Source organism: Panthera leo, chromosome A2 (assembly GCF_018350215.1).
Source record: "Panthera leo isolate Ple1 chromosome A2, P.leo_Ple1_pat1.1, whole genome shotgun sequence".
NCBI classification, from domain to species: Eukaryota; Metazoa; Chordata; class Mammalia; order Carnivora; family Felidae; genus Panthera; species Panthera leo.
Genome location: NC_056680.1, coordinates 97,431,133 through 97,458,900, shown reverse-complemented (window position 1 = coordinate 97,458,900; position 27,768 = coordinate 97,431,133). Strand labels below are relative to the sequence as shown.

The 27,768-nt window shown below is 40.0% G+C and overlaps 1 protein-coding gene across 1 annotated transcript; it reads left to right on the top strand.

Annotated features, from left to right (window-relative positions):
• PON3 (paraoxonase 3) lies at positions 1 to 27,044 on the top strand. Its single transcript, XM_042918159.1, has 9 exons — positions 1 to 132; positions 1,655 to 1,725; positions 9,021 to 9,076; positions 14,330 to 14,495; positions 18,006 to 18,132; positions 22,082 to 22,282; positions 23,300 to 23,381; positions 23,634 to 23,762; positions 26,809 to 27,044. Exons 1-9 carry the CDS (start codon positions 59 to 61, stop codon positions 26,965 to 26,967), a joined length of 1,065 nt encoding a protein of 354 aa, XP_042774093.1. The 5' UTR covers positions 1 to 58; the 3' UTR covers positions 26,968 to 27,044.
• Positions 27,045 to 27,768: the final 724 nt, after the last annotated feature.

Sequence of the window (27,768 nt, the reverse complement as noted above, 5' to 3'; positions counted from 1 at the left end):
CCGACCTGCCCTTCAGGAGTGCACTGAGCCGGCTTGTCACCACGGGGCCCCGGAGATCATGGGGAAGCTGGTGGTGCTGACCCTGCTTGGGGCCGTCCTGGCCCTAATAGGGGAGAGATTAGTGGCGTTTAGGTGAGTTGGCATCTTGATGGGGGTGTCCTTGGTTCTTCCTCTCCTCTTCCAAGTTTCAAGGGCTGTCCCGTGCTGTCTTGTGCTGCCTTCCTAGCAAGTAGGAATGAGCATATTTGGAACTTCACTCCTCAGTTTCACCCAGCGAACTATCCCTTGAGAAGCACTGATGTGGAGAGTGAGCTGTTTGCCTTTCCTAAAATGATAGCACAGAAACACCCCCCATTTATTTTCTGAAAGTCATGTCCCCCACCCCCCACCCCCTCTTCCAGGTTGCCCTTAGCGTTCTGCTCCTGAGAAAAACGAACTCAGTTGGAAGTGCTGGACCTGGAGGGGACTGGGCTACCAGCTGGATGTTTATGGCCCAGGCATTGCCCAAGACCAGCTAAACATTGATGAGTACTGGGATACAGAACTCATCCTAGATGAAAAACTAGCCAGACAGCAGGGAAATGAGCTGCAACCCGCAGGTGGTAACTGGCATTTTGCAAGTATTAGGACCTTTTGAAGTGGAAGATGTAGTAGTGATAGCCAGAAATATCTCAAGAAAAGTCAATATACTGGGCTAGAAAGAAATATTAGGTATGATAAGCATTTCTGAGTGTGTCTTAGGCCTCTGCTTGTCTTCACTTGTCTTTGGGTTGTTTTTATTTATTTCTTTAAGCAGAGGCTGATCTCAGAGATTCACATCAGAATCTGTTGAGAAGCCTGATGCCTTTTGTTAATACTTTCTAGTTCAGCTTGAGAGTGTTTATTGTTACATTTGTTCCCAGTGCACCCGAGTGAGAGAATCATAAAAAATAACAATTATAAGGTAGATCTAAGGTGCATTTTAAAACAAGTGACAGTAAGATAAGCTTAAGTGTGGAATCTCCTTGAGTACAATCTAATAAAAATTTCAAATTATCCCTGGTATTTAGAAGAATGGTTTACTGTGAAAACAGGAACACTACAGTGAAAAATAATTGGGCCAATTGTTTACATTATGGTTAGTTTGATGACTTTATATACTTGCAAAATAGGTCGGCATATTTCTTTTTTAAATAATGAAGTGAAAGCAAAAGCTACAGGGTTTCGCTATTAGGAGATACTTGAGTTTTGGGAAAGCATTTTTGTGGGGAGTCAAAAGACAAGAATATAGGAGATTAAGGGGAGCCAAAGTGCAGATTTATAATAGGCAATACTTTAGCCAATTAAATAATACTGTTCTGTACATTTAAAGTAATAATACTGTTCAGTTACCCATATAGTATCATTTATGGGGCAGCACAGTGTGTAGTCCATGTGTAATGGCATTTTAGTCTTTCAACAATAAGTGGGTGAGGTTAGCTGATGTAGGCACATTACCCACATAATGTCCACATTATGTAAATAAATGTAAATAAAAGGAGGTGCCTACTTACTTGTTGCATCATCCATAAATGATGAGAAACAAAGTTAATGAACAAGAAGGGGATCAGAGACCATGTTTCAACGTTGATTTTGGATGGTGTACATTGACCTCCAGTGTTTTTATCTTCTATAGACAAAGAACAAATGCATCTCGAGCAGTGGAGCCAGTAGACCTCCCAAACTGCCACCTTATTGAGGGACTTGGTATGTATGTGACAGTACAATTTCTTGGTCACTAGCCACCTGCCTGAGGCTGCCAACTAATTTAATTCCCTGCTACTCTTTAGATTCTCCTCCCGGGGCCTCTGCCCCATCCACTTTACCCGAGCCACCTCATATCAGGTCTCCAAGGGCCCTCCTAAATGTCAAAATCTGTGGCTTTTTCTCAGTTCTGCTTTCCTTTCTGACATCTCTCCACCATTTCAAGGCTGTCCTGTCCCTTATTAAATGTTCCTCCTGTCCCTTCTGGGACATTTCACTCCCCTCTCTCTTTTTCTGGTACCTACCTTACTTCTTTTCTTTCTTCTTCTCTCTCCTTGGTGATATTCCTGGTTTCAAAATTTATCTGCAAGTACCATGGAATATTACTCAGTCATCAAAAAGAATGACCTCTTGCCATTGCAGCGATGTGGATGGAGCTAGAGTGTATTATGCTAAGGAAATAAGTCAGAGAAACACAAATAGCATATGATTTCACTCATGTTTGGAATTTAAGAAGCAAAAGCGATGAACATATGTAAGGGGGGAAAGAGAGAGGGAAGTAAACCTTGAGAACGCTTAACTATAGAGAAGCAAGTGAGGTTTGATGGAGGGAGGTGGGTGGGGCATAGGCTAGAGGGTGATGGGTATTCAAGAGGGCACTTGTGATGAGCGCTGGGTGTTGTACGTAACTGATGAGTCACTGAAATCTACTTCTGAAACCAACATTGCACTGTATGTTAACAAACTAGAATTTAAATAAAAACTTGAAGGAAAAAAAATCATCTGCAAGCACCAAGAGAAATATGACCTAGCCCTCACCCTCCAGAACCTCACAGCCTACTCAGGCATCTTTAAAAAACTTAATGAAAACCCCATAGGGGCTCCCTGACTTCTCAGACTGCAGGCCTTCTTTTCCAGTCTGAAACTACTTTCTATTTTTGTCATTTCCTCCCTCCTACCCTCGGCCACAACTAGCCCTTCTTTAGACTTCTGTGTATGGTAACCCCCTCCTCAAAGGGACTCAGTTCCATATATAGCAGCCTTTGTTTTCTCCTTGTCCCTCATTGTTCCATGTGAGATGCCTTGGGCTCCACCTCCTCTGTGGCCCCACACGGGGCTGATCTTACCTACTCAACTGCTGGTTACTACTCATTACTGTTCTTTACTACGACGTTCTGCTCATTAGTACTTGTCTGCTTATTTGGGCTCCAAGTTTCCCATTCTCCCTGACATTGCTACTAGAAGAACAATGCCAGGTAGATTCTGTTCACTGTTCAGGGAATACACTTTTTCACTTTCTCACGGTTGCTCATGAAATCTTCTCCACTGATTTCTTCATCTTTGCTTGCTGAGACCCGCTGCAAATTCCTCTCCTACCTCTGAACTCCCCAGTACTCTGAAACTCTCATTCACTTATGACACTTACCACAGGCTTATTTTATGGCTAGCAGTGTTCTCTCTTTCTCTCACTAGCACACTGTAAACTCCCTAGGGTCAAGGACTGTGACTTATTTATCAGTATGTGACAGGATGACAGCATAGTTTATTTTGATATGAGTCTGTATTTTATTTTTCTTGATACATATATTTCTTTATATATGATATATTTTGACTCTCTTCCTCTCTCTCTCTCTCTCATATATATATATATCATATAACATATATCATATATATATGAGAGAGAGAGAGAGGGAGAGAGAGGGGGAGATTGCCATTGAATTTGGTGTCTTTCGATCTTCCTCTCTGTCCCTTTTCCCCTCCAGCAGCTTCCCATATCTCCAACATATGTCTCTACTCCATTGTAGGTTCCTTTTGTTTTCATAGTTGCCTGTCAGAATCCTTCTTTCATATATATATATATATATATATATATATATATATATGGAGAGAGAGAGAGAGAGGGAGGGAAAGGAGGGGGAGGGAGAGGTAGGGGTTTGTGTTGCCCCCTAGAAAACAGAAGGAACTGAAAACAAATTCCTTCCTGACTTTTGTTCTCAAAAATCTGAGTTCCTTCAGAAGGTTCTGATGGACAAAGGATAAGAATATGTGGATTTTTTTAAATAACAGGGATCCTTTCCCCACTGCCTGATGGCATTTTGGGAGTGGTGCCAGAAGCCCAAAGGAATAGGGACACAGTATCCTCAAGGGAGGCTGGATTCTTTGCACTGGGTGTCCCAGCCTGAGCAAAGATCATGTGCCCTTCCAGGACCTGGCAGTGGCAGAACTACGTAAATGACATGAAATGCACAGGCTTGGCAGTGAGTAATTTGGCGATGACTAGTGTAGATTAAAGGCCAGATGGACTTCCCCAAACATTCCGCTTTTTAAAAACTGGCCACCTACACTATTTGCACAACCCTGGCAGAAGACCCAGTAATGACTGAGACTGAATTTCCCTTCAGTTTAGTGGAATGTGGACTCAGGGTCAGATTTAATTGGATTTTTTAAAAAATAGGAAATGTAACATTCACTCATTTGTTTACTGTTTTGTGGAGTAATATTCATATTTATTTCATATCTATCTCTCAAAAGATATGAGCCTGCCAAATAATGTAGAAGGGTAATTAAAGTAGATGATTTCTGAAGTCTAGTCTGACTTTCAGATATATAATTCAAACAGATTTGAGAAGCTAAAACTAGGGTTAATATTGTAAGACATAGATCAATGTTCTGATTATCCAAATATTTTGAAAAGAATGGCTTAAATGGTTGGAAACTGGCTGGGAGCAGAAGAAAACAAAAGGGACTTCTTATGTCTATTGGCATATTTCCATTTTATACTTTGGAGAACTACACAAGTTTGTCAATAGGACAGTGTTGATACATATCTAAAAATAATACTGCTGCCTTATTAAAGGCCTGGTGTCTAGAAACATTCTGCTGAGTCTTTTACAAACACTTACCTCATCCTCACAACCGACCTGTAAGGTGGGTGCTCCTTCTGTCCTTGCAGATTAGGAAATTGACACACAGAAGCATGAAGTTACTTGCCCAGTGGTCTGGAACCAGCGGGTGACGGGCCTAGATTATGAACCAGGGTGGTTTTCTTCTATGCCTTGTAGTCTTTGTTGTGTGCCACTGCCTCTCTTATCTACTGACAACACATTTGGTTACAGAAGTGTCAGAAAGTAGGATGGCAGCAGAAAACAAAATCTGAGATGCAGAAAGGTGAAATATTAATAAATAAAGCTGACCAAAACAATGCAGGCTGGATATTTAATAAAAAATAGCTAGTGAGACGACCCTCACAGGACCCAACTATTTGACGAGTGAAAAGCTTTATGAAGCAACGGAAAACCACTAAAGGATTTTAGACAGGGCTTGGTGGGCAGTAACAGAGCTGGAGGAAAATTCTGACTTACATTTTCTTCAAGATCTAGGCTTTTGTGGTTAATTTTACTGGTGGAAGAAACATTCCTTTTTTTTCCCCCCTTCCCAGTATTCTTTCTATGAAGAAAAGCTGAAAAGAGAAATATTTCTAACTTGTAGAAATCATATCCCATAGCTCCTTTTGTATTAGGTTTATCTTTTTTCCAAGTCTTCGAAGGTCAAGGATTGTTTTAACCAGGAAGTGATTTGGCTACCCTTGGCATCTAATCAAAGCTGCATTTGAAATTCAAATAGCTTTACTGGGGCTCCACCTTTGGCAGGATTATCAAGTAGATAGTCATTGAATTTGGTGTCTTTCTATCTTCCTCTCAGCCCCTTTTCCTCTCCAGCAGCTTCCCATATCTCCAACATATGTCTCTACTCCATTGTAGGTTCCTTTTGTTTTTATAGTTGCCTGTCAGATCTTCTTTCCTAGATGTGAAACAGTAATAATATTATTTGGTCACAGTGTTTTGTGTGTGACACTTTCTCAGGGTGCCTGTAGAAAATGATCAAAGGCCAAAGAAACAAAGTCATGCCAAGTAGAGGATGGACAGGTTAAAAAGCAGTAGAAACCTCTTCATAAGACTGATTTTAGACTTATCAGTGGAGTTAATGGTAGCTGTGCATAGGCTAACAAGTATGTAGGGAAGACTCGGGGGAGGGTGTCCTGGGGCCTCTTACTCCCCCAGGTGTCACTGTTGCTGAGATACACTATGTTGTCAGGCAGGTGGAGTGTAGGTGGGGGAAGTAGACAAGGAGGGGTGGGAATACTGTGCAATCAGCTGGTAATTCTTCTTCACATCTGAGTGGAGAGCACCAGCATCCCTGTGCTCCAGATTAAGTAAATAAAGACAAATACAACACCTCCAGAAAATACCCACTCCTATTGTAACTGAATTATTGAGGGAGATTAGTGCTGTCATAGGAGATATGTGAAATGGCATTTGGAAGATAAAAGAACCAAACCAAAGAACACACAATTCAGGATGTCTTGTACCTAGAGATTAACACTCACCTGTCAACAGTTTAACCCAAAGACAAGACAAAGTTCAAGAAACTAACATGGTTTATATTATTTTGTCAGTCAACCAGTTTTCATTGAGAGTTTTTATAGTGAAAAGGCAGGTATTATGTTGGGTACAAAGCTAGAGTAGTGAATGAAAACTGGTCCTTATTCCCAGGAAGCTTATTGTCTAGTAGGAAATCAACAAGTCAGCAGAAGGCTGCAGCCCAGAAGTGAAAAAAATATGGTGTAGGTAGTCACCGGTGACCATATTAGCACATAAAATGGGTGCTGGAACTGAGAGAGGTTGGAAAGGCTGAAGAGGTGGCCCCCATGCTCTTCTTTAGAGCCCGTGATACTCAGCCCAGGGGAAGTGAAGTGGTGTGAGAAAGATGTGGGTTGCCAAGAAGGGGCAGCAGCATGTGCTCAGGCATGCAGGTGAATGAGTCTGACACATTTCAGGAACTACTAACAGAAGAACCGCAGCACAGCTGGTATAGCCAGTGGGAGTGGGAGTGGGAGCCATAAGAACTGCGACTGGAGCCAACATGTGGAGAATTTGGAATCCAGGCCAAGAGGTTTAAGATTTATGTTGCCAACCCTAGGAGACCTCTGCAGGGTTTTAAGCAGGACAGTAACAAGATCAACTTTGCAATTTAAGGTGATGACTGTCAGCAGTGCAGAGAATGGTAGTAGGGAAGCAAACCGACCTGTTAGAAGGCTATTAGGGAAATTCAGGGGGGATTTCTAGAGCTCAAATGATGGTGATCAGTTGGATTTGGGGAGTAAGGAAAAGAAAGCATCAAAGATAGCTCCAAGTTTCCTAATTTGTGTACTTGGGGGATGGAAGTGCCATCCACCGAAATCAAAATATAGAAAATGTAGCCGATTCAAAGGGGAAATGTCCAGATCAGTGTGGGACACATTAAATATGAGACGTGAAAAAGCCAGGTAAGAATGTCCAATATACAGGTGAATGTAGAGGTCTGGAAATTGTTGGAAAGGTTTGGGCTTGATACAGAGATTAGAGAGTCAAGGACGCCTGGATAGAAGCTGAAGCCATGGAACTGGAGTCGACTGCACAGGTAGAACGACTACTCTGCCATGAGAAACAGCCAAGGGCAGGTACAGCCTGGAGAATATCCACATTCATAGCAGAGTTGAGAAGGAGAATAAGGCAAAAGGAAACCGAAGAGGGGTTTTCAGAGAAAAAAAAAAAGTTGGTTCAAAAATTAACCAACCTGTATGCAATGTGATTTTTTAAATTGCTTTATTCAATTTGCTGGATTCTCCCAGTGTCTGTATTATTCCATGTGGAAACAGCACTAAATCTTCCAGGCCATCAAGATACCATTGATACATAAATCTTGATTAACGGGACTGTTTGGAAAATGGAAAGCTCCGATTAATTTAATTTTCAGGTTACTAGTTGGGGATTAGTTTCAGTAAATGAATATATAATTAAATCTTCCTCTGTTCTCTAGTTTTCAGTGCCCATTGCTCATTATTCTGTTGATTCAAATTTGCATTTTATTTGGCTTTGTCCCACTTTTCTTTTCCCCCCTCCCCTTTTGCTCAATTGCCTTTTGACACACTAGCAACCCATTATCCCATGTAACCATTTCTCCACATGTTCCAATTACAGTAGCTGTGTAACAAACCACCTTAAAACTGAGTGACTGACTTAAATGACAATTATTTTGCTCATGAATTTGCAATTTTAGCAGGGCTCAGTGGATACAGTTCTTTGCTCTTCTACTTGCGTCAGCTAGAGTGACTCAGAGGCTGGGAAATGAAGTTATCTGACACTTCTCTAGTATCTTCTCTACCTTGTGTCGTGTCTGTGTGGTCTCTCTTCCTCCAAACTTCTTACATTTAAGTTCAGGGTCCCCAAGGTGCGTGTTGACAGAGACAAAGACAGAGATGAGACAGAGAGAGGAGGAAAGAGAAGGGAAGGGATGGGAAGACAAGAGAGAAGAGAGGAGAAAGAGAACGAGAACCAGGAGCATTTGTGGTTATGACTTTACCTTGTATGTCATGTGGCATCACTTCCCTCTCATTTATTTGTCAAGGGGAGAGAATTCAAACCTTACCTCCTGATGGAAAAATACGAACATCACATTTTAAGAAGGGCATGTGGCTATGATGCATATTGGTCCCACCATATTTATAAAATACCGTTTGCCACAATAGATAACCATTGCCTTTACTCTCAGTCCTGCTTGCTTGGGAGCACCTCCTATGTGGGTCTATCTCTCTATTAGGAGCCATGTGAGCCCTCTTTTCATTCTATTCATGGTCATAACTCACTTGTTATATGCTTTTTTCCATAGAAAAATGCTTGGGACCAGCTCTCAATGAGAAAGAGAGTTGACTACATTTTTTCAAATTTGTCTATATTTGTTAGTCTTTCCTAAGACCTATTGCTTTATTCCAGATAACAATTACTCAATAATTTCCCAATATGATTGGATGATGATATATTTTTAGGCCTCAACAAGTTGGAAGAGAGAAATATTTGGCTGAGAGGCCTTTAAGAGACCTTCGCAATGAGGACTTTGCAATGTTATCACTCTGTTTGTGAGATCAGTCTTCTATGGGGAACAAAACTGAATCTCTCAGGGCATATCCTAGAAGTTGTTATTCAAAGAACAAATCTAGGATATGAATTTGTTTTATAGTTATTTGCTTTTTCCTCCTGAAAATTGAGTTCTAAAAAAAGAATTTAGTATTTAGGGAATCTGACTCAGGTTTTACTGTAGAGTAGCATGCCTATGGGATTCCTGGAAGTTAATGTAGTTTCCCAAGTAAATAGTTGAAAAAGTTAAACATAGTTTCCAACAGAAGTTTAAAGTTTTGCCTGTGAGATTTTGTTTCTAAGCCTTCATTCATGCATCTTTGTGATCCTCCACTTCTTTTGCAGAAAATGGCTCTGAAGATATTGATATACTTCCTAATGGGCTGGCTTTTATCTCCAGTGTAAGTATTTTCCATGCCCCTCACGTGCTCATGTCAAAAGCTATACAGACAGTACATTAATGTTGCCGACTAGAGCTGCCAGATGGACCCCTACACACTCATCCCAACTGTGGCTAAATCGGTCAACTAAAAAAGCCAAAACAGGATTCCAGTAGGCTAATCAGTATACCACAGGAGGGCCCTGGCTTGCCTGCCCCATGTGGGCAGTTCCTTATGGGCAGTTACATATTCAATACGGGCTCAATAAATGTATATTGATTTCCATTCCAGTCCTAGATTGGTCTCCAGATTTGTCCATCCTCGCCGTATTTTGCTGGACCTCAGCTTCTGGTAGTCATCTTCTCACTAACTAGTGATCCTCTTGCTACACCTACCTGTGTTTGGAGCTCAGTAAATGTTTGCGAAGTATGTGTTAACATGTGTCAATTCAAAAGCCTGAGCGTTTTGCATCTTGAGGTCCCTGTGGTTCCTTCCAACTCTTTCAAAGATAAGTAGAGAAGATCCTGTATTTTATTTCCAGTACTACCTTCACAGGTTTGGGATGATCAGGAAGCTATGTGAAGAACGATAAATAAATTAAATGCAACAAACTAAAAGGTATATGCTATGAAGATGTTGAAAATTGCCATGTATTTACTGAACAGTTGCAATTTGGAATGAGACCTAAGATTTTGAAAAAATAAACGGACGATATTTTCGATGTGAATGCTGATTGCTGGAATTACGTGTCCTAATATTCCATTTTGACCAGTACAATACTACCATATAATATGAATTTTAAAATCTGTATCTTTTTGGCTAAAAAGGGACACACATAGTAAGACTTAAAGGCCTTAATTTCTAACTTCTTAAGTATGCCTCATAAAGTCAGGGTCTCATTTGGATTCTAAATTGCTGTTCGTGGTGATATTGTTGGGGTGAGTGGGTGGGTGGGAGTGATTTTATTTCTTTAGTTTTCCTCCAAAGCCAAAGATAAAACAAAGCTTGTCTAGAAAAGCTTTCTCTTTGTTGACTTAAATTTTCTATTGTCAATTTAGATTGTTAATGTTATGCCAAATAGACTTTAAAGAATGATTATTCTACAACTGGAAGATTTCTTCTTTGCTTTTAGGAAATAATATTTGTAGTTCCAACTGTGTACCTTCTATTTTCACTGTAACTAAAAGTACTGAACTATTTCAGTGGAGAATCTAGAGATTTTCATCACAAATAATTCCTTGAGAAATGTTAACATGGAGCTTTAAGTAACAGAGCTCTTTTTTTGTAAACTAATGAATGACTCATAGGCTAAGGATGATATTTTTTACTCATTTTCAATCTTTCTGAACTTCAAGTCCCTATTCTTGGTTTTTCCTGTTGCCCATTCTTGTCATCATAGAGCATATTTGGAAGCTGCTGATTTAGAGAGAAATTCTGTGCAATACATATTTTTAGTCTACAGAGAGGTGCCAAGCAAGCTCTTTGCTTTCTTACCTTGGGACTTGGCATTGGAATGCTTCTCTTTACCTGCTTTCCTCACACATTATGAGCCAGCTCCTAGCTCTCTGTCAGGCCTCACTATGGTGGCACTTTAATTCTGCAGGAAAGTCTTCCCTAACACTCTTTCTGGGCAACGTGCCTCTTCTATGCTCCCTCACATTCTTTGTGCTTAGTCTCTTACATACCACACTATATCTGATGTGGTCATTGGTGCTGCCGCTCCAGATTTCAAGCTCCTCGTGGCCAGGACTTTGTGCATCTGTTGCCATGCTCAGCACCTAATATGCTACCTGACATGCATGGGGTACTTGAATATTTACTGAATGCTTGTGCTGGAGAATGAGGGCAGTATAGAATTTCAATGCCAACTCAACTCACATACACATGTTGCCTGTTGGAAAAAATAAAATGTCTGCCCCTCCAGGTGATTTTCACTATTTTCAGTGGTGAATGACATTGCAAGAATGGCTTGCATTCACTTGCTACAAATTCCTACCCAACTGCCTCAAACAGAAAACAGGGTGCATACGAAGCCACTTATTGGAGGTGTTTCAATCATCATGACACTTAATCTAGATCAAGTTTTGTTTTGTTTTTTTACAATGGCCCACCCTTATTTACTTATTAAATCATTTCCATTTCTAGAACATTCAGTCTTTGAACTGGCAGTGCCCTTGTGTGTCCCTAAGCTACCCAGATGCTTGATGTTCTTCCTTGAGCTTCCTCCCTGAGCAATGTTGCCTGCTGTCAAACCTTTCTTTATGGTGTGTCAGAAAGAGTGTGTGCAATTAATGATGTGAGTGACTCAGTGAATTCACTTCTCTGGGCTTAATTTTCCTCAGGTGAAAAGGGAAGAAGTAGATGTCTTTGACTTTTTTTTTTTGGTCCATTGTTACCACCACCTAAGCCTCTGGGCTTGGTGGCAGTTTGACTATGGGGAAAGGGTAGGCTTGAAGATGGAATTTCATGACCTTATATTGGGGAAAACAGTGATGCTCTTCACTGAAATAATAGATATGGATGAGAAGAAGGATTTGAGTGGAGAATGTTGACTTTGGTTCTGACAATTTGATTTTGAACTACTCTTAGGAAGCAGTTGGAAATGCAAGCTAGAGCTCCAGAGAGAGGTTCTAGGTAAACGTGCAGATGTGAAAATAATTGGTAGAGAAGACAGATCTGAAACCTTATGAATAAGATGTATAAGGAGAAAGTATAGAGCAAGAAGGAAAGAAGGATGGATGAGGATAGAAGGGGGAAAGGGCAGAAAGAGAAGCAGAACTTCAGTCTGGAAATCCTACTCTTGACTTTTTGACAAGGAATAAAGGGGTACATCATAGTGTCAAATGCCATAGAGATACAAATAAGGAAAAGTGGAGGAGTTATCAAAGAAGATATTTTGGAGGGCACTGGTATGACGTTTCTAGAGGCATTTCTACCAACTGGTGAGAGTTGGAGCAACTCAAGGCAGGCAACAAGATCAAGTGATGTTTCTAAGAGATTTGACCATGAGGGGAAAGCAAGATAAATATGTGTTTGAAGGAAGAGTAAAACTAGAAGATTTGTTTCAAGAAAGGAGATATGAACAATTTTTCAGGCAAATGAAGGAGACACTGGTGACAAACAGGTGGCAAAATTAATAAACTTAAGAACAGATAGAGGGATACCCATTCCTTAAGAATAGTGGGATAAAGGAAGAAAAATTGATAAAATTGAAGAATTACGGAGACAGAAAGGAGGGAGTCAGAGAAAATTCATGTTGAATGGCATGTTTTGTTTTGTGTTTGTTTGTTTTTTTTTTCAGAGAAACAAAAGGTAATGAAATAAATTCAGAATAGAATAGAATTCAGACTAGCCCTATATAAAAGCTGGACCAGGGCAAGGGGGAGGGTGGGAGGAATTTGATAAAGAAGCAGTAAGCAAAGGGTGTGGCTTCCTTAGAAGACTGGGTGTTGATTGATGATGACAGATTCAGGGTCTGGAAGGAGAAGTTTGTGGCGAGGGCCATGAGGAGCCCTCCTCCAGCTGAGGTGACCTAAGACAAATGAAAGGGAATAGTACCCCCTCTGATGCGCTTCAGCAGTGCCATTGTTGTCTGCGGGAAAGCCAGGCTTCTGGTAAGATTTAGATGTAGAAGTACTGTTCTAAAAAAAAAAAACTCGAAGATGTATGTGGGTTGTTTGCAGCTGAAGATTGACTCCCCCGGGGTGGGGGTAGGAATGAAGGGCAGCGGAAGGGTCAAGAATAGTATTATTAAAAGTACACATGTGTATGTATATACATATTTATAAGGAAGGGAGGAGCCAGGGAGACAGAGTAAGAAGGAAATAATTTAAATCGACTATAAATGGAAATGAGGGTACAAGGAAAGATATGATGTTGATATTAATATATATCAGAGTGATGGGGAAGTGATACAAGGAGGAAGTGAGCTGAGTTTTATAATTGTGGCACAAACCAACCCCAAGTTTTGACACAATGACCCGGGGTGCAGCAAAGGCCCATTATGTTCAGGATACCCAGTATTGGTTGATAACCACACATAATTGGTTCTTCCAGTAGAAAGAACCACTGTTCAAGTTACTGGAATAAAGTTTTTGCAATATTTGAAGAAAAGGATTTATATCCAAATTTTCAGATATATCTATAGGAACAAAATAGGTCAGAAATAGTCAACTTAAGAGACTGGTTCCCCATTGTGTATATAAACCACAATTTCTTTATCCATACAGAGAAAGACAGATACCATATGTTTTCACTCTTATGTGGATTCTGAGAAACTTAACAGAAACCCATGGGGGAGGGAAAGAAAAAAAAAAAAGAGGTTAGAGTGGGAGAGAGCCAAAGCATAAGAGACTCTTAAAAACTGAGAACAAACTGAGGGTTGATGGGGGTGGGAGGGAGGGGAGGGTGGGTGATGGGTATTGAGGAGGGCACCTTTTGGGATGAGCACTGGGTGTTGTATGGAAACCAATTTGACAATAAATTTCATATATTGAAAAAAAAAAAGAGAAAAAAATGAAAAAAAAAAAAAAAGAGACTGGTTCCCCTATATTAATTCTTGGCTGATTCCAATATTTGGCACTAGATAAAATAATGGATGGGGGCAATATAATGAAAGCATACACCCCTTCTCTCTGCTTTGAAGAAGGTTAGTTGCAGGTTATCAGGACTGGAGAGGATCTTAGCAATCATACACTTTAGCTTTCTTATTTAATAAATGAGGAACCAGAGGCATAGGCAGGCCAAGGGACTAACACAAAGTAACCCAGGCTAGTGTCTTACGTTATACTTTTTGTTTTTTTAATGTTTATTTATTTTTGAGAAAGAGACACAGTGTGAGCAGGGGAGGGGCAGAGAGGAAGGGAGACACAGAATCCAAAACAGGCTCCAGGCTCTGAGCTATCAGTGCAGAGTCCAACGGGCTTGAACTCACAAGCCACAAGATCGTGACCTGAGCCAAAGCCAGACGCTCAACTGACTGATCCACCCTGGCGCCCCATTGCATTATACTTTTTGGTTTAACCCTTTGTCTCTATGTTAATAATTGAATATGGATTCTTCCCATTTCCTATTCCCATTCCCAATGGCCTAGATGACATTGGTAGTCTCTCAGATCAGATAATGGAAACAGCTGATTGGAGTGAAAAATCCCAGAAACCTAGAAGAAATTTACAGCTTTGAATATTTTTGTTAGGCTTTGAGATTTTCACTTCTACATGAAAATATTGTGAAATGTATATATATATGCTTACTTATTTTATATTTTTTTTACAGGGATTAAAATATCCAGGCATGCCAAACTTTGCACCAGATGAGCCAGGACAGATTTTCTTGATGGATCTGAATGAGCAAAACCCAAGGGTCCAGGCACTAAACATCAGTGATGGTTTTGACAAAGCATCATTTAATCCACACGGAATCAGTACTTTCATCGACAAAGGTAAAGCCTGAATGCTTAAAAATAAGGGGGAAATGAGGGAAATACAAGCTACTCAACCTCAATGACTCAACATAGAGGTGAAAGGAGGGAAAATTCTATTTTACCATGAAGATATATACTTGCAAGATAATAAATGTGTATCAAACATTTTTAACACTGCATTAAAGAAGGGTGACTAGAAGGTGGTCATTCCTTCTTCCTCTTATCTCCTTCTCTTTTCATTTGACCTTCAAAACCAGTTTAGAGATTGTTCTAAAAAATCTAATGTATAAAATAAAGGCTCTTTGAAAATAATTGTGTGACATTAGAAAACATAACATGAAAGAAAACAAGAGATACACCAGATAGAATCAAAATTAAAAGCTTTCTGCTTCAGCGGCACCCGAGTGGCTCAGTTTATTGAGCATCCGACGTTGGCTCAGGTCATGATCTCACACTTGTGGGTTCGAGCCCCACATTGGGCTCTCCACTGATGTCTCAGAGCCTGGAGCCTGCTTTGGATTTTGTCTCCCTCTCTCTCTGCCCCTCCCCCGCTCACACTCTGTCTCTCTCTCTCAAAATAAATAAGCATAATAATAAAAAAAAATTTTTTAAGAGCTTTCTGCTTCAAAAGACACCATGAAGGAAGCAAAGAAACAGCCCAAAGAATGAAAGAAAATATTTGCAAATCATATATCTGATAATAGACATGTATCCAGAATATAGAAATCATTCCTACAATTCGACAACAAAGACACCCCAATTAAAAAATGGACCAAGGATCTTAGTAGACATCTCCAAATAGATATTCAAATGATCAATAAACACATGAAAATTTATGTGTTTAGTGTCCTTAGTCAAGAAGGAAATGGAAATCAAAACCATAATTAGATACCACTTCATTCCCACTAGGATGGTTCTAATGATTATAAAAAAAGCAATCAATGACAAATGTTGGCAAAGATGTGGAGAAATTGGAACCTTCACCTCACACTTCGTTGGTAGTATTAGAAAATGGGACAGCTATTTCTGAAAGCAGTTTGGCAGTTCCCTAAAATGTTAAACATAGAGTTATCATAGGATCCCCAAACTCCACTGGTTGGTATATACCCAAGAGAATTGAAAATATAGGTCCACACAAAAACTTACACACAAATTTTCATAGCAGCATTATTCCTAATACCCAAAAGGTGAAAATAACCCAAATTCTCATCAAGTGATGATGAATGCATATACAATAGGACATTATTTGGCAATAAAAAGAAATGAAGTCCTGATGCATGCAATGCTTGCAAACATTATCCTAAGTGAAAGAATTCAGTCGCTAAAGACCACATATTGTATGATTCCATTTATAGCAAGCCTGCAAAATTGACAAATTCATAGAGACAAAAAGTAGATTAGTGGTTGGCAGGGGCTAGGGGCAGGGTGGGAATGGGCAATGACAGCTAATGGGTATGGACTTTCTTTTTGGGGTGATGAAAATGATCTGGAGATAGACAGTGGTTAAAATTGCACAACTCCATGAATATACTGAAAACCACTAACTTGTACGTTTTAAAAGTGTGAGCTTAGAGATCCCTGGGTGACTCAGTTGGTTAAGTGTCCAACTTCAGCTCAGGTCATGATCTCATCGTCAGTGAGTCCGAGCTCCGTGTCGGGCTCTGTGCTGATAGCTCAGAGCCTGGAGCCTACTTCAGATTCTGTGTCTCCCTCTCTCTCTGCCCCAACCCCCTCTCAAAAAATAAAATAAAAACATTAAAAATTTTTTTAATTAAAAAAAGTGCAAGTTTAGTGATAAAGTGAATTATATCTCAAAAAAGCTGTTATAAAAAATGAAAGTTATTAATACATTGCATATGCTTTAAAATAACAGTTGCTCATGTTATTATTACTTGTTCATAGTTTATAATTCCAGACTAATTTAATGTGTAAATGTTTGTGGGCGCATAGGGCAAGTAGAGAACAAAAACGGTGGTCTTATTTCTAATCCTGTGTCTTTTACTTGGGTGAAATTAGGGCTCCAGCCTCTATTGAAATTATTTAGGTGACCATTTTTTTTTGCTCGACCTCTATCTAGACACCATCATTGGAGAAAGTATAATGAGTGACCAGATTAACTTGGAGCTATTTTATTGCATAGGATAGTGTTGGATCTTTTGTTGTTGTTGTAGTTGTTGTTGTTTTGTTTATTTGTTTTAGGCGTGAGAAGTATGGGTTGGTTTTTTGGTTTGGTTTGGTTTTTGTTTTTTGAGATGGAACCAGTTTACAGATCCACCCTCAAGCATTTAATCAGACTTTCTGGAGCCGAATATATTATGATTGCAATGTTATTTGTTACCTCCTTTAATTGTACGTTTAGTTAATAAAGGCAAAACATTATACATAAATTGGAATGGAATGAGAAGACAAAAAAATCAAAACTATTCTGACCAAGCATCTCTTATATGGAAGGAGGGGTCCAATAGAGGCCTAAAGAAGGTATAAAACCAGAGCAGTGCATACAATGTTCCTGCTGTGTCTGGCAAGAGTGTGTGGCTGAAGGGCCATGTGGGAGCTAAAATCCAACTGGGGGTCTGCTTGCAAAGCCTCAGGCCCCAGAAAGAGCTGGGTCAGACTAAAAGAATGATCCATCTGTGAGGGAGCACCTTTCCTTAATTTGGGTAAAGGTACCTGTGTATTTCAGGGACCATGCGTATAAGCTCTGCGTCTCAGGGCTTGGGCTCACTCTACTGCATGGTTGGAAACCCCATCAAGAAAGGAATAGGGGAGATGAACACAGATCAAGGTCTGAAATTGGAGGATGGGACCAGGCTGTTTCAAACTCCAGTGCTCATCTTACCTAGAACTTCTGTCAAGTCAGAAAACGGTGTTTTGAGAAAACAGATTCCCACCCTCAGTCTTGTTCACAGCAGTTCATTTTTCACTATGAAAACAGGTGAACATTCTCAGGGTCGGTGATGTCTAGAATTGATGTGCCAGTTTTTTCTTGAATTCATTTTCACATTCCATATCCATTGGGCTCACTAAATATCGTTACTGCAAACTTAGGTAGTTGACTTGTGTCAGTTTATACTCTAGCTGGGACATGTTGCTTGTTTTAAGATATTTACTCAGCCCCGACATTTCTTGAGTGTGTGTTGCAATGTAGGCATTTCTCACAGAAAAGAGACTCACTTCTCTTGTTGAAGGGCCACCCTGGGAAACCACATCCGTTTATGTACCATTGTAGTTCTGTGTCTTCCTGTTGCAGAAGGTATGGAGGTATGGCTGAGGAGACCACTGAGAAAAGTTTTCCCTTGGCTCTGCCACTTGGTGGTGGTGAAATTGTGCATGAGTTATTCACCTCCTGAAACTCAGTTTTCTCAGTAAAATGGAGATTCTGGCATTTGACCTGTCAGGTGTACTGTGGGGATCAAATGCAAGGTGTGTAAGAAAAGTGCTTGAACATGACCAAATTCTATACCAAGTCTAATTAATAGTTGCAACAGAAGTAAACTTCTTGGAGATTATTCCTTTTTTCCACTTTAGACCATACCGTGTATCTTTATGTTGTGAATCACCCCCACATGAAGTCCACGGTGGAGAAATTTAAATTTGAGGAACAACAACGTTCTCTTGTACACCTGAAAACTATAAAACATGAACTTCTCACAAGGTATGGAATTAAAGTATTTTGCACTTCTATTTATTTTTGCACCTCTGCTGTGTGCTTTGTTTTCTTTGGTTCAGCAGGCTTAAACTTTTGTTTTGTAGCATTTTTTCCTAAGGCTTTCAAGAGGTTCCTATGGTGACACTGCCCGGCACCTCACTAGAAATTGCCGTATTCAGTGTTGGATATCTTTATATTTTCCAACTTTGTGAAAGCATTTTAATCCTATAAAGGTGCTCAATTAGATTCGCAGCTCTAATTCCATCCTCCATACCACAACAATGCAATACCTACTATTGGGCTTTCTTTAAACACCTACACCTTTTTCTAGTTGTCCCCGTAGGTTGTATTGTGAGAGCCACACCCACTGGGTGTTATAACCAGCTTCCAGATGGGCCGTTCCTTTGTTCAATAAAAGCTTTAGAGCAGAATTTGAAAAAAGCCTGTGGGCACATATAAAAATACACATTTATTAAGCATTGACTATGTGCTGGGCACTGTACCAAATACTTCATTTTATTCTCACAACAGCCTTTAGTAATAGGTATGAGTAAACTGGGACTTATGAGGTTTCAAGTTAAGTAACTTGCTCAAGTTGCATAATTTGTAAGTTGCAGAACCAGGTGTAAACCTAGATCCATCTAAATTCAAAGCCAGACTCTCAGTCACAGTGGTGAAAATCCTTTTTACCATGTTGAGAAAAAAATAAGTTAAGTTTTTTAGTGGGTAGTTTGCCTATTCCAAGGCTGTAACAAACAATGAAGAATTTGTCTTTTATAAAATGGACTCAACACTGAAAGACTAGTTCCAAGACAGGTTAATCTTGTCTTGAGATAGAAGGATAGGGAAAGAAAAGGAAGGTCACCTTCTGTGCTTTGCTCTCTTTCTTAAAATTACATACCAATGTCTCTCTGTAGAATTTGGGGGTGACAAAAGCAGAGGGCAGAAGAAGTAAGAGAAGTTGGGGTCACTGCACTCTTGCCAGAAGACATTGTATGGGGTTATGAGGCCCAATGGGGACAAGGACTGCCACAGGCTGCCTGAGAAACAGTGGACAAATCTCTCAGCTATGCTTCAGTTTCCTCAGTGAAGTGGGAGTTCTCTCACTGGCCTGACTTACCTAACTGGTGATTTTGAGAATCAAATGCAATAACATATGACCTCACTGAACGAGTTCTTTTCAGTGAAGGTACAGCCTGAAGGAAAACCTAATACACAACTACTTTATTAGAAAGTTAGCGTTCCAGGGGCGCCTCGGTGGCTCAGTCAGTTAAGCGTCCAACTCTGGTCACGATCTCATGGTTTGTGGGTTGGAGCTCCACGTCGGTCTCTGTGCTGATGGGTCAGAGCCTGGAGCCTGCTTCAGATTCTGTGTCTCCCTCTTTCTCTGCTCCTCCCCTGTTCATGCTCTGTCTCTCCATCTCTCTCAAAGGTAAATATTAAAAAAGAATCAAAAAAGAAAGGGAGGAAGGAAGGAAGGAAGGAAGGAAGGAAGGAAGGAAATAAATTACTGTTCCAGGACACAGAAGTGAGATACCAGCCTTATGTAGGGAGATGCGAATGTTATGGGTTGAATTGTGAGGAACTTGACAAGATATGCTGAAATTTTAACCCCCTGACATTTCAGAACATGACTTTATTTGGAAGTAAGATTGTTGCAGATGAAATCAGTTAATATGAGGTTATATTAAAGTAGGGTGTGTCCTTAATCCAACATGACTGGTGTCCTTATAAGAAGACAGACAGGGAGAATGCATGTGGGGTGGAGAATGAGATTGAAGTGAAGCATCTAAAAGCTACGGAGTGCCGGGGGGCCTACTAGAAGCTAGAAGAGGCAGGGATGGATCTTCCCATAGAATCCTCAGAAGGAGCATGGCCCTGTCAACACCTTGATTTCAGACATCTTGCTGCCAGAACTTCGAGACAGTTCTACTGTCTAACACCACCTACTCTGTGGCACTGTGTCACAGCAGCCCCAGGAAATGCACACAAGGGAGAGGCTATAGCAAGTGTGTTATCAAGCCAGCCACACTGCTAAGGCAACTCACTGCTAGAAATCATGGCATTGTCCTCCAGTAAACAACATAAGCCTCATTTCAGGACAAGCTGGCAAAGATAAGAAAGGGAGAAGAGTTTACTCAGCAGTTCCTTCTCCTGCTAGTAAAAAAGGAGTTCACTCTTGCACATCCCTGGTTGTGGCATGTGCAAGTCAAGTCTGGCGATATCCTGTGCTTTGACATCAACACAGAGAGGCCCGGAAGTAGGAGCCTGAGGCCCATAACAGACACCAGCTAAGGCAGTATAAGACTGCACTGTGGGAAATGCATCAGGACCATGCAGAAATGGTGGAAATAGTGCCAGGTAGAACCGGACAGGTGAAGCTTTGAGGACCTAAAGAGGATTTTTGAGAGGTGCCCTGATACACAATATTTACCAAACATTTCAAGGGGTAGAAAGGGTACTATGGAAACAAATTGTCAGAAGGTCTAATTTAATCTCTGGTGCCACCCAATACTTTCTGGAGGAAAGAATGCTTAAGCTGAGGACCAAAAGATGAATAGCCTGATGACTTTGGTAAAGTCATTGTACATTAACACCTCATAGTATTTTTTTAAGGGTTGTTTTTTCTTTTGAGACAGAGAGAGAGAGAGAAAGAGAGAGAACATGAGTGGGGGAGGGGCAGAGAGAGAGAGGGAAAGAGAGAGAATCCCAAGCAGGCTCCATGCCGTCAGTGTAGAGCTCAATGCGGGATCAGTCTAACAAAACATGAGATCATGACCTGAGCCAAAATTAAGAGTCGCATGCTCAATGGACTGAGCCACCCAGGAGGCCCTTAAAGTATTTCTTGAGTCATCTAAAACAGTTTTATAAATTTAATATAAAAATATTTACACTTTTTTTTTTTACATTTTTTTCAACTCACTGTCTCTTTTTTACTTTTCCAAGATGTAAATGGCTTTATTGCTCTTTACTCTTGTAAGAGTGTGACTTATTGCATTTTTAGAAGTTTTAATGATAGGGAAGGACATAAACAAGAAGGAATAGTGCTCACAACCCCAATATAAAGAGCAGGATGGACTGGGTTATGTTACAATAAGAGAAAAGGAAAAACTTTAACATTTTTAGTGGCTCAAAACCACAAATTTTGTCTTGTTTTCTTATTCAGGCTACATATCCCATGTAAGTGATTTAAGGACTCAATTTTATATTGTCCTCATGCAGGGCCATACTTTCAATCATCAGAAAAGTTGCTGGTTACTGTCAAAGAGTAAGGGAAGCATGGCGGATCATGCACTGGCTCTTAAAGTCTTACGTCTGGAAGCCACACACATCATTTCATTTCACTGGCCAAAAGCAAGTCGCATGGCTGAGCCAGACATCCAGGGCATGGAGAAGCCTAATTCTAGAAGAAAGAGAACCAGAACTATTGGTGAACTGCACTATGACCAGCACAAATAACCATTATTAACATTTACGAGTCAACAATTTGGAATTGAGGTTTATTTGTATATTTATTTGTTTTTGCTGGCTTCTGTGGAAGGAAAGATTGAAAAAATAATAAACGACTACAAGAAAACCCATCAGGTACAATTAAAATCATTTACTTTGTGTGGAATTTTTTTAATGTTTATATATTTTTGAGAGAGAGCACGAGCGGGGAAGGGGCAGAGAGAGAGGGAGACAGAATCCAAAGCAGGCTCCACACGATCAGCGCAAAGCCCGGTGTGGGACTTGAACCCACAAACCATGAGATCATGACCTGGGCTGAAGTCAGAAGCTCAACTGACTGAGCCACCCAGGTGCCCCTGGAATTTTTTAATCCAGACTACTTCATGTATACTTTTTCAAACTGATGAACATAATTGTCTTGGAGATTTAGCAATTTTGACCACAATCAAAATCTTTAAACACTCCATTGGTTTTGCCCTTTCTCTTTTTTTTTTTTTCACTTTAGCGTGAATGACATTGTGGTTCTTGGGCCAGAACAGTTCTATGCCACCAGAGATCACTATTTTACCAACTTCTTCTTGGTACTATTAGAGATGATCATGGATCTTCGCTGGACTGATGTTCTTTTCTACAGTCCAAGAGAGGTCAAAGTGGTAGCCAAAGGATTTAGTTCTGCCAATGGGATCACAGTCTCACTAGACAAAAAGTAAGCTTTTATAATTTTTCAACACTTTGCTCTTGACATTTTAGTGGACTCCTTCCTTTAAGTGGTGGTTATTTCCTTAGGCTTAAGCAGTCAATATAAATGTGGACGGATCAGGTGTGGCCAGGGTTCACACTCTTATGTGTGATCATAAGCATACCATACACCCTCTTGCATGCCAGACTTCCCCCAGTGAATTGATATAAGGTTCTTATTCCAAATTTTCATGTGACTCTAGAAACAGTTACTTAACACACTTAAAAAGAGAATAAATGCACAATATCTCTGCCCTTTATGAGAGTAATGGTGTTTAATCACCACACTAAGTTGAGTTATCCAAAAGTTCTTTTCAGAGCTCACTTGACTTAGATTGGGCATTTCGAGTGCATAAATTTCAGATTTACCGACATACTACAGCAGACTTTTTTATAGGAAAATACAATTTTATTTTATTTTAATTTATAAGAAAATACAAATTTATGAAATTTTCTGAGAAACTCTTAAAGTGTTTTAAAATGGAAGGGTTTTTTTTTTTTTAAAGAAAAGTTCTCATGAATATTAATATGTAAACTTGAGATAATAGAGACAATCCCTATAGAAAACAATTCTAAGTGTTCTCTCTCTTTTTAAAAAGATTGTGATTGAATTTCATGGTCATCTGATACTTCTTTTCAAGCACTAGTTTTTGGAAACATAGACTCTTTTGGCCTCTTACAGGTCTACTTACCTCCATCCAACTTAAGGAATAAATTGTGACTCATAAGTAACGAGACTGAGCCTGTATGTCATCTAGAAACACCAAGTTCATTACTTTATAGTCATCATCTCATATTCAAAGCTTTTATAAAGCTCTTGAAGAATATTAAAAGTAATACTCTGTTATCTTCTTGTACTATGGTTTGGGAAGACATTGCAGTGGCACTTGGGATTGTTGTGAATTTTTATGCCTCTTCCCCAAAGTAAAATTAATGTTATCTCTCATTATTACTTGCTTACATGTGAATGTTATTTACTTCAAAGGTATATCTATGTAGCTGATGTATTGGCTCAGAACGTTCATGTACTGAATAAGCATCGTAACTGGGATTTAACTCAAGTGAAGGTAAAAGTACCTTTGGCTTGCCCACACAACATGACCTCTTATATTAGCTCCCATGCCTGACCTAGGAATGTGCTCCTTGAAAGGAGGACACATGACTATTTTGGAAGAACCATCAGTGCGTTTGTGCTTGCCCTTCTAAAATTTAGTAGCAAGGGCCCTTAACAAGATCTGTTTCAGAAGGAGCTGGTGGGAGGGAGGAGAGGTAAATAAGAAAATTGAAACAATGTCTTTATACTTCCTCTTTGTTGGAAGGTAATACAGTTGGGCACTTTAGTGGATAACTTAACTGTGGATCCTGACACGGGAGATATTTTGGCAGGATGCCATCCTAATGCCATGAAGCTGCTGATCTATAACTCTGAGGATCCTCCAGGGTCAGAAGTAAGTTCCTATTCTTCTCTGAGCTCACAGGCAAAGCTTCAAGAACAATTTGTTGAGGTGACTTAGGGGAATTTAGTGGGTCACATGTGATGTTCCAGAACTGAACAAGTTCTACATATGGGAAAAGCAGAGATTTGGGCAGGATGGGGAGATATGGCCCATTAACCCTTTCAGGTCTCCTGGTGCCAATTTAACATCAGTGCTAGACAACATTTCCCATCCTTACAAGGGCTGTAGTTGCTATCAGGAAGAATAGGTAAGAACGAGCTTGATTATTCACATAGACCTAGATTGCATATCATATGTCCAATCAGGATATAGGCTCTGACATATATAATATGATTTCACTCATATGTGGAATTTAAGCAACAAAACAGATGAACATAGGAGAAGGGAAGGAAAAATAAGATAAAAACAGAGAGGGAGGCAAACTGTAAGAGACTCTAAAATACAGACAGCAAACTTGAGGGTTGCTGGAAGGGTGTTGGGTGGGGGGATGGGGTTGGGTGTTGGGATGAGTGATGGCCATTAAGGAAGGCGCTTGTTGGGATGAGCACTGGGTGTTATATGTAAGTGATGAATCACCGGGTTCTACTCCCGAAACCATTATCACACTCTATGTTTACTAACTTGGATTTAAATAAATATTAAAAAAAAAAAGGATATAGGAACTGAGTAGAGCCTGAAATTAGGAAAAGGGAGAGTCCTATATGGAACCATCTTCTTTCACACTACCTACTATGAAACTCAAATGGAAGGATTTAAATGACTGTGGCCTCAAAACAAAATTAGTTTTCGCCAGCAGGTTCTAACATATATGATAGTGTTGAAGAATGTCTCATTTTAAAGATGTTATTTCTGTTATTTAAAATCTTTTCTGGGGCGCCTGGGTGGCTCAGTCGGTTGAGTGTCCGGCTTCAGCTCAGGTCATGATCTCACAGTCTGTGAGTTCGAGCCCCGCGTCAGGCTCTGTGCTGACAGCTCAGAGCCTGGAGCCTGCTGTGGATTCTGTGTCTCCCTCTCTCTCTGCCCCTCCCCTGCTCATGCTCTGTCTCTCTCTGTCTCAAAAATGAATAAAAAACATTAAAAAAAATCTTTTCTAAAACACTAGCATAGACCATTGAATTTTATATGGCATGAAAAACAATAGCAGCATTTTCTATAGAACTGAGTTTAAGAATAGCACATCTCTAGTAAATCCAATATAGGGATAAATTCTTGGCACACATACTCTGAGAGATTTATTCACAAAAAATTTATTGAGCACTTATAATGGGTCAGACTTTGTTCTAATGTTTGGGATGTATCAGAAAACAAAATATGCAAAGATTTCTACTCTTTGGCGGGGGGATAGCCAATTAACAATGAGCATAAGAAATAAGTAAATTACACAGTAAGTTTGAAGGTGGTAAGTTCTATGGAGAAAAATGTATAACAGAGTAAAGGGAATCAGGATTTCTGTAAACAGGGGGGTGGGCAGTCCTATTATTAAATACAGAAATCAGGGTAGGCCTCATTGAGAAGGTAAGGTTTGGGGAAAAACATAATGTTTGAATCTAGGTTTGGGGAGTTGGGAAATAGAGACTCAAACCCTAGCCTGCTAATTGGCCCTGGTAATATATACTTAATTCCTCCAAAGTGATACATATTACTTTTCTACACACACCCAACAATGTCTGCTTTAAGACAATAAAAATATGATCCATAACATGATTTTAAATTGTTTGAGATCTCTCTCATGTCTCTATTTTCAAGTTTATCGTTTGTTTATTTAAAAAAATTTTTATGTTTATTTTTGAGAGACAGAGATAGAGCATGAGTGGGGGAGGGACCAAGAGAGAGGGAGACACAGAATCCTAACCAGGCTCCAGGCTCTGAGCTGTCAGCACAGAGCCTGACACAGGGCTCGAACTCACGAACCGTGAACTCACCAACCCTGATAAGACTTCTTTCTTCACAATGACACCTTTTACTTGTAGTTGAGACTAATGTTTTCTACATGAGTTCCAAGTTTGAGTATTTTCATGCAACAAACCTGAGTGAAGTTATAGGATCTGCCCTAAGATGAAAAAGCAAAACTCAACTAAACTCTATTCTAAGAAGTGTCGATATATATTCATGACTCATGAATTTCTAATTGGTTGCCTTTAATTCCTATCGTGTCCTGTTTGAGTGAACTTCTTCATCCAAGCTATTTAGAAAACTGGGCACTTACATGTTTACTGATTAGCAAACTAAAGTGTGTTAATCTTGAGGATCAATAACAGTAGTAGGCAGGGATATGTCAGATTGAATTCCAAAGTATGCATTTTTTCTGCTTCCTGGCCACTTTATAGATGTGAGGGGAGCCCCCGCTGTGACAACTACTATCCTACTGGTTATGAGGTTGGGTTGGCTTGCTACCTGGGTGTCCATCATTTTGTCCTGTGTTTCCCACCCCGTACAGTAGGCTTAGTCAAGGGCCAGACCCTTCCCATAGAGGAACACTATTCACTCAAGAATTAGATAAGAGTGGGGTGCCTGGGTGGTTCAGTCGGTTAAGCGTGCGACTACTCTTGGCTTCGGCTTAAGTCATGATCACACACTTTGTGAGTTTGAGCCCTGTGTCGGGCTCTGCATGGACAGTGCAGAGTCTGCTTGGGATTCTCTCTCTCCCTCTCTCTGCCCCTCCCTGGCTTACTCTCTCTCTCTCTCTCTCTCTCTCTGTCTCTCAAAAAATAAATAAACATTTCGAAAAAATTTTTTTAAGGAATTACATAATAGCACTCACTGGATCTCAACTTGTTCCTTTAAAGAACTATCAAAATTAACTAAACCACCTTGTTTGGGATTTTGGCTAATGTCAGATAACCAACCAGTCCACTTGACTGTGTAGATATAATTAGAACATTAACACTTTCATCAGAATAAGAAAAAAATAATTGCACACAAATTTTAGTCTATTGATTTCTGGGAAATATATTAGTCCTGAAGTATTTGAGAAGGAACATGTCACTGGCAGCTGTTTTCTCATATAGCATACTGACAAATATTCTTTTCTTGACAGGTGCTTCGCATCCAGGATGTTTTGTCTGAGAAGCCCAAAATAAGCACCACGTATGCCAATAATGGCTCTGTGCTTCAGGGAAGCTCTGTGGCTTCTGTGTACCATGGGAAACTTCTCATAGGCACCGTATTTCACAAAGCTTTGTACTGTTTGTTCTAGACTCTAGACATCCTAAAAAGTCTTGTCAACCAACGAAAGACAAAACTGCAAGCTGCAAAATAAAATAAATGTGTTTATTTGGGGTCTTAGGGATTGCAATGTGGGAGACACAGATTTGACTGGAATTGAAAGCTTGCTCTAGAGAGACAAAGGAGGTTGGAGTTTTTAAAGAGGAAAGGGGGGCTTACTGAAGTTTTTTGAAGAAAAGGTGCTCAGTGTTGGTATGGCTACAGTGACACCAATCCATGTGTGATTGGTTGCTAAGGCTAGACAGTGCATTTAGGTCCATTTTATTTTTTTATTTGATTTCATTTTATTTTTTGAAAGAAAGCACGTGCACACACACACACGCACGCGCACACACACACACACGCACGTGTGAGTGGGGGAGGAGCAGACAGAGAGGGAGAGAGAGAATCTTAAGCAGGCTCCACACCCTGGAGCCATGGAGGAGCTCAGTCCCAGGACCCACAATGGTGAGATCCATGACCTGAGCCAAAATCAAGAATGGACGATTAACTGAGCCATTCATGCGCCCCGTTTATGCCCATTTTATGCGCCCGTTTATGCCCACATGGTAGATGCCTTGGCTTTTAGTTCGTTTATCACAAATTCTGAGAATTTGATAGAGAAGATGTGCATAAGCCCCACCTCCTCAGTGTCCTCCCGGCTCCATTTTAAATAACTCTGTTAGTAATGGTTATTCCATTTTATTGTCTCCTTTGTCAGTCGACATGTTTGGTAAAAATAAAACGCTAATTATGTGATAAGTGGAATTGAACATAAATGACAAGTACTCAC

Bases quoted from the DNA above. Each gene is read 5' to 3' on its own strand.
- PON3 (XM_042918159.1), top strand. From the start codon at position 59: ATGGGGAAGCTGGTGGTGCTGACCCTGCTTGGGGCCGTCCTGGCCCTA. The intron at 1,726-9,020 runs GTATGTATGTGA...CTTCTTTTGCAG, and splicing joins CCACCTTATTGAGGGACTTG to AAAATGGCTCTGAAGATATT. The intron at 18,133-22,081 runs GTATGGAATTAA...TTTTCACTTTAG, and splicing joins AAACATGAACTTCTCACAAG to CGTGAATGACATTGTGGTTC.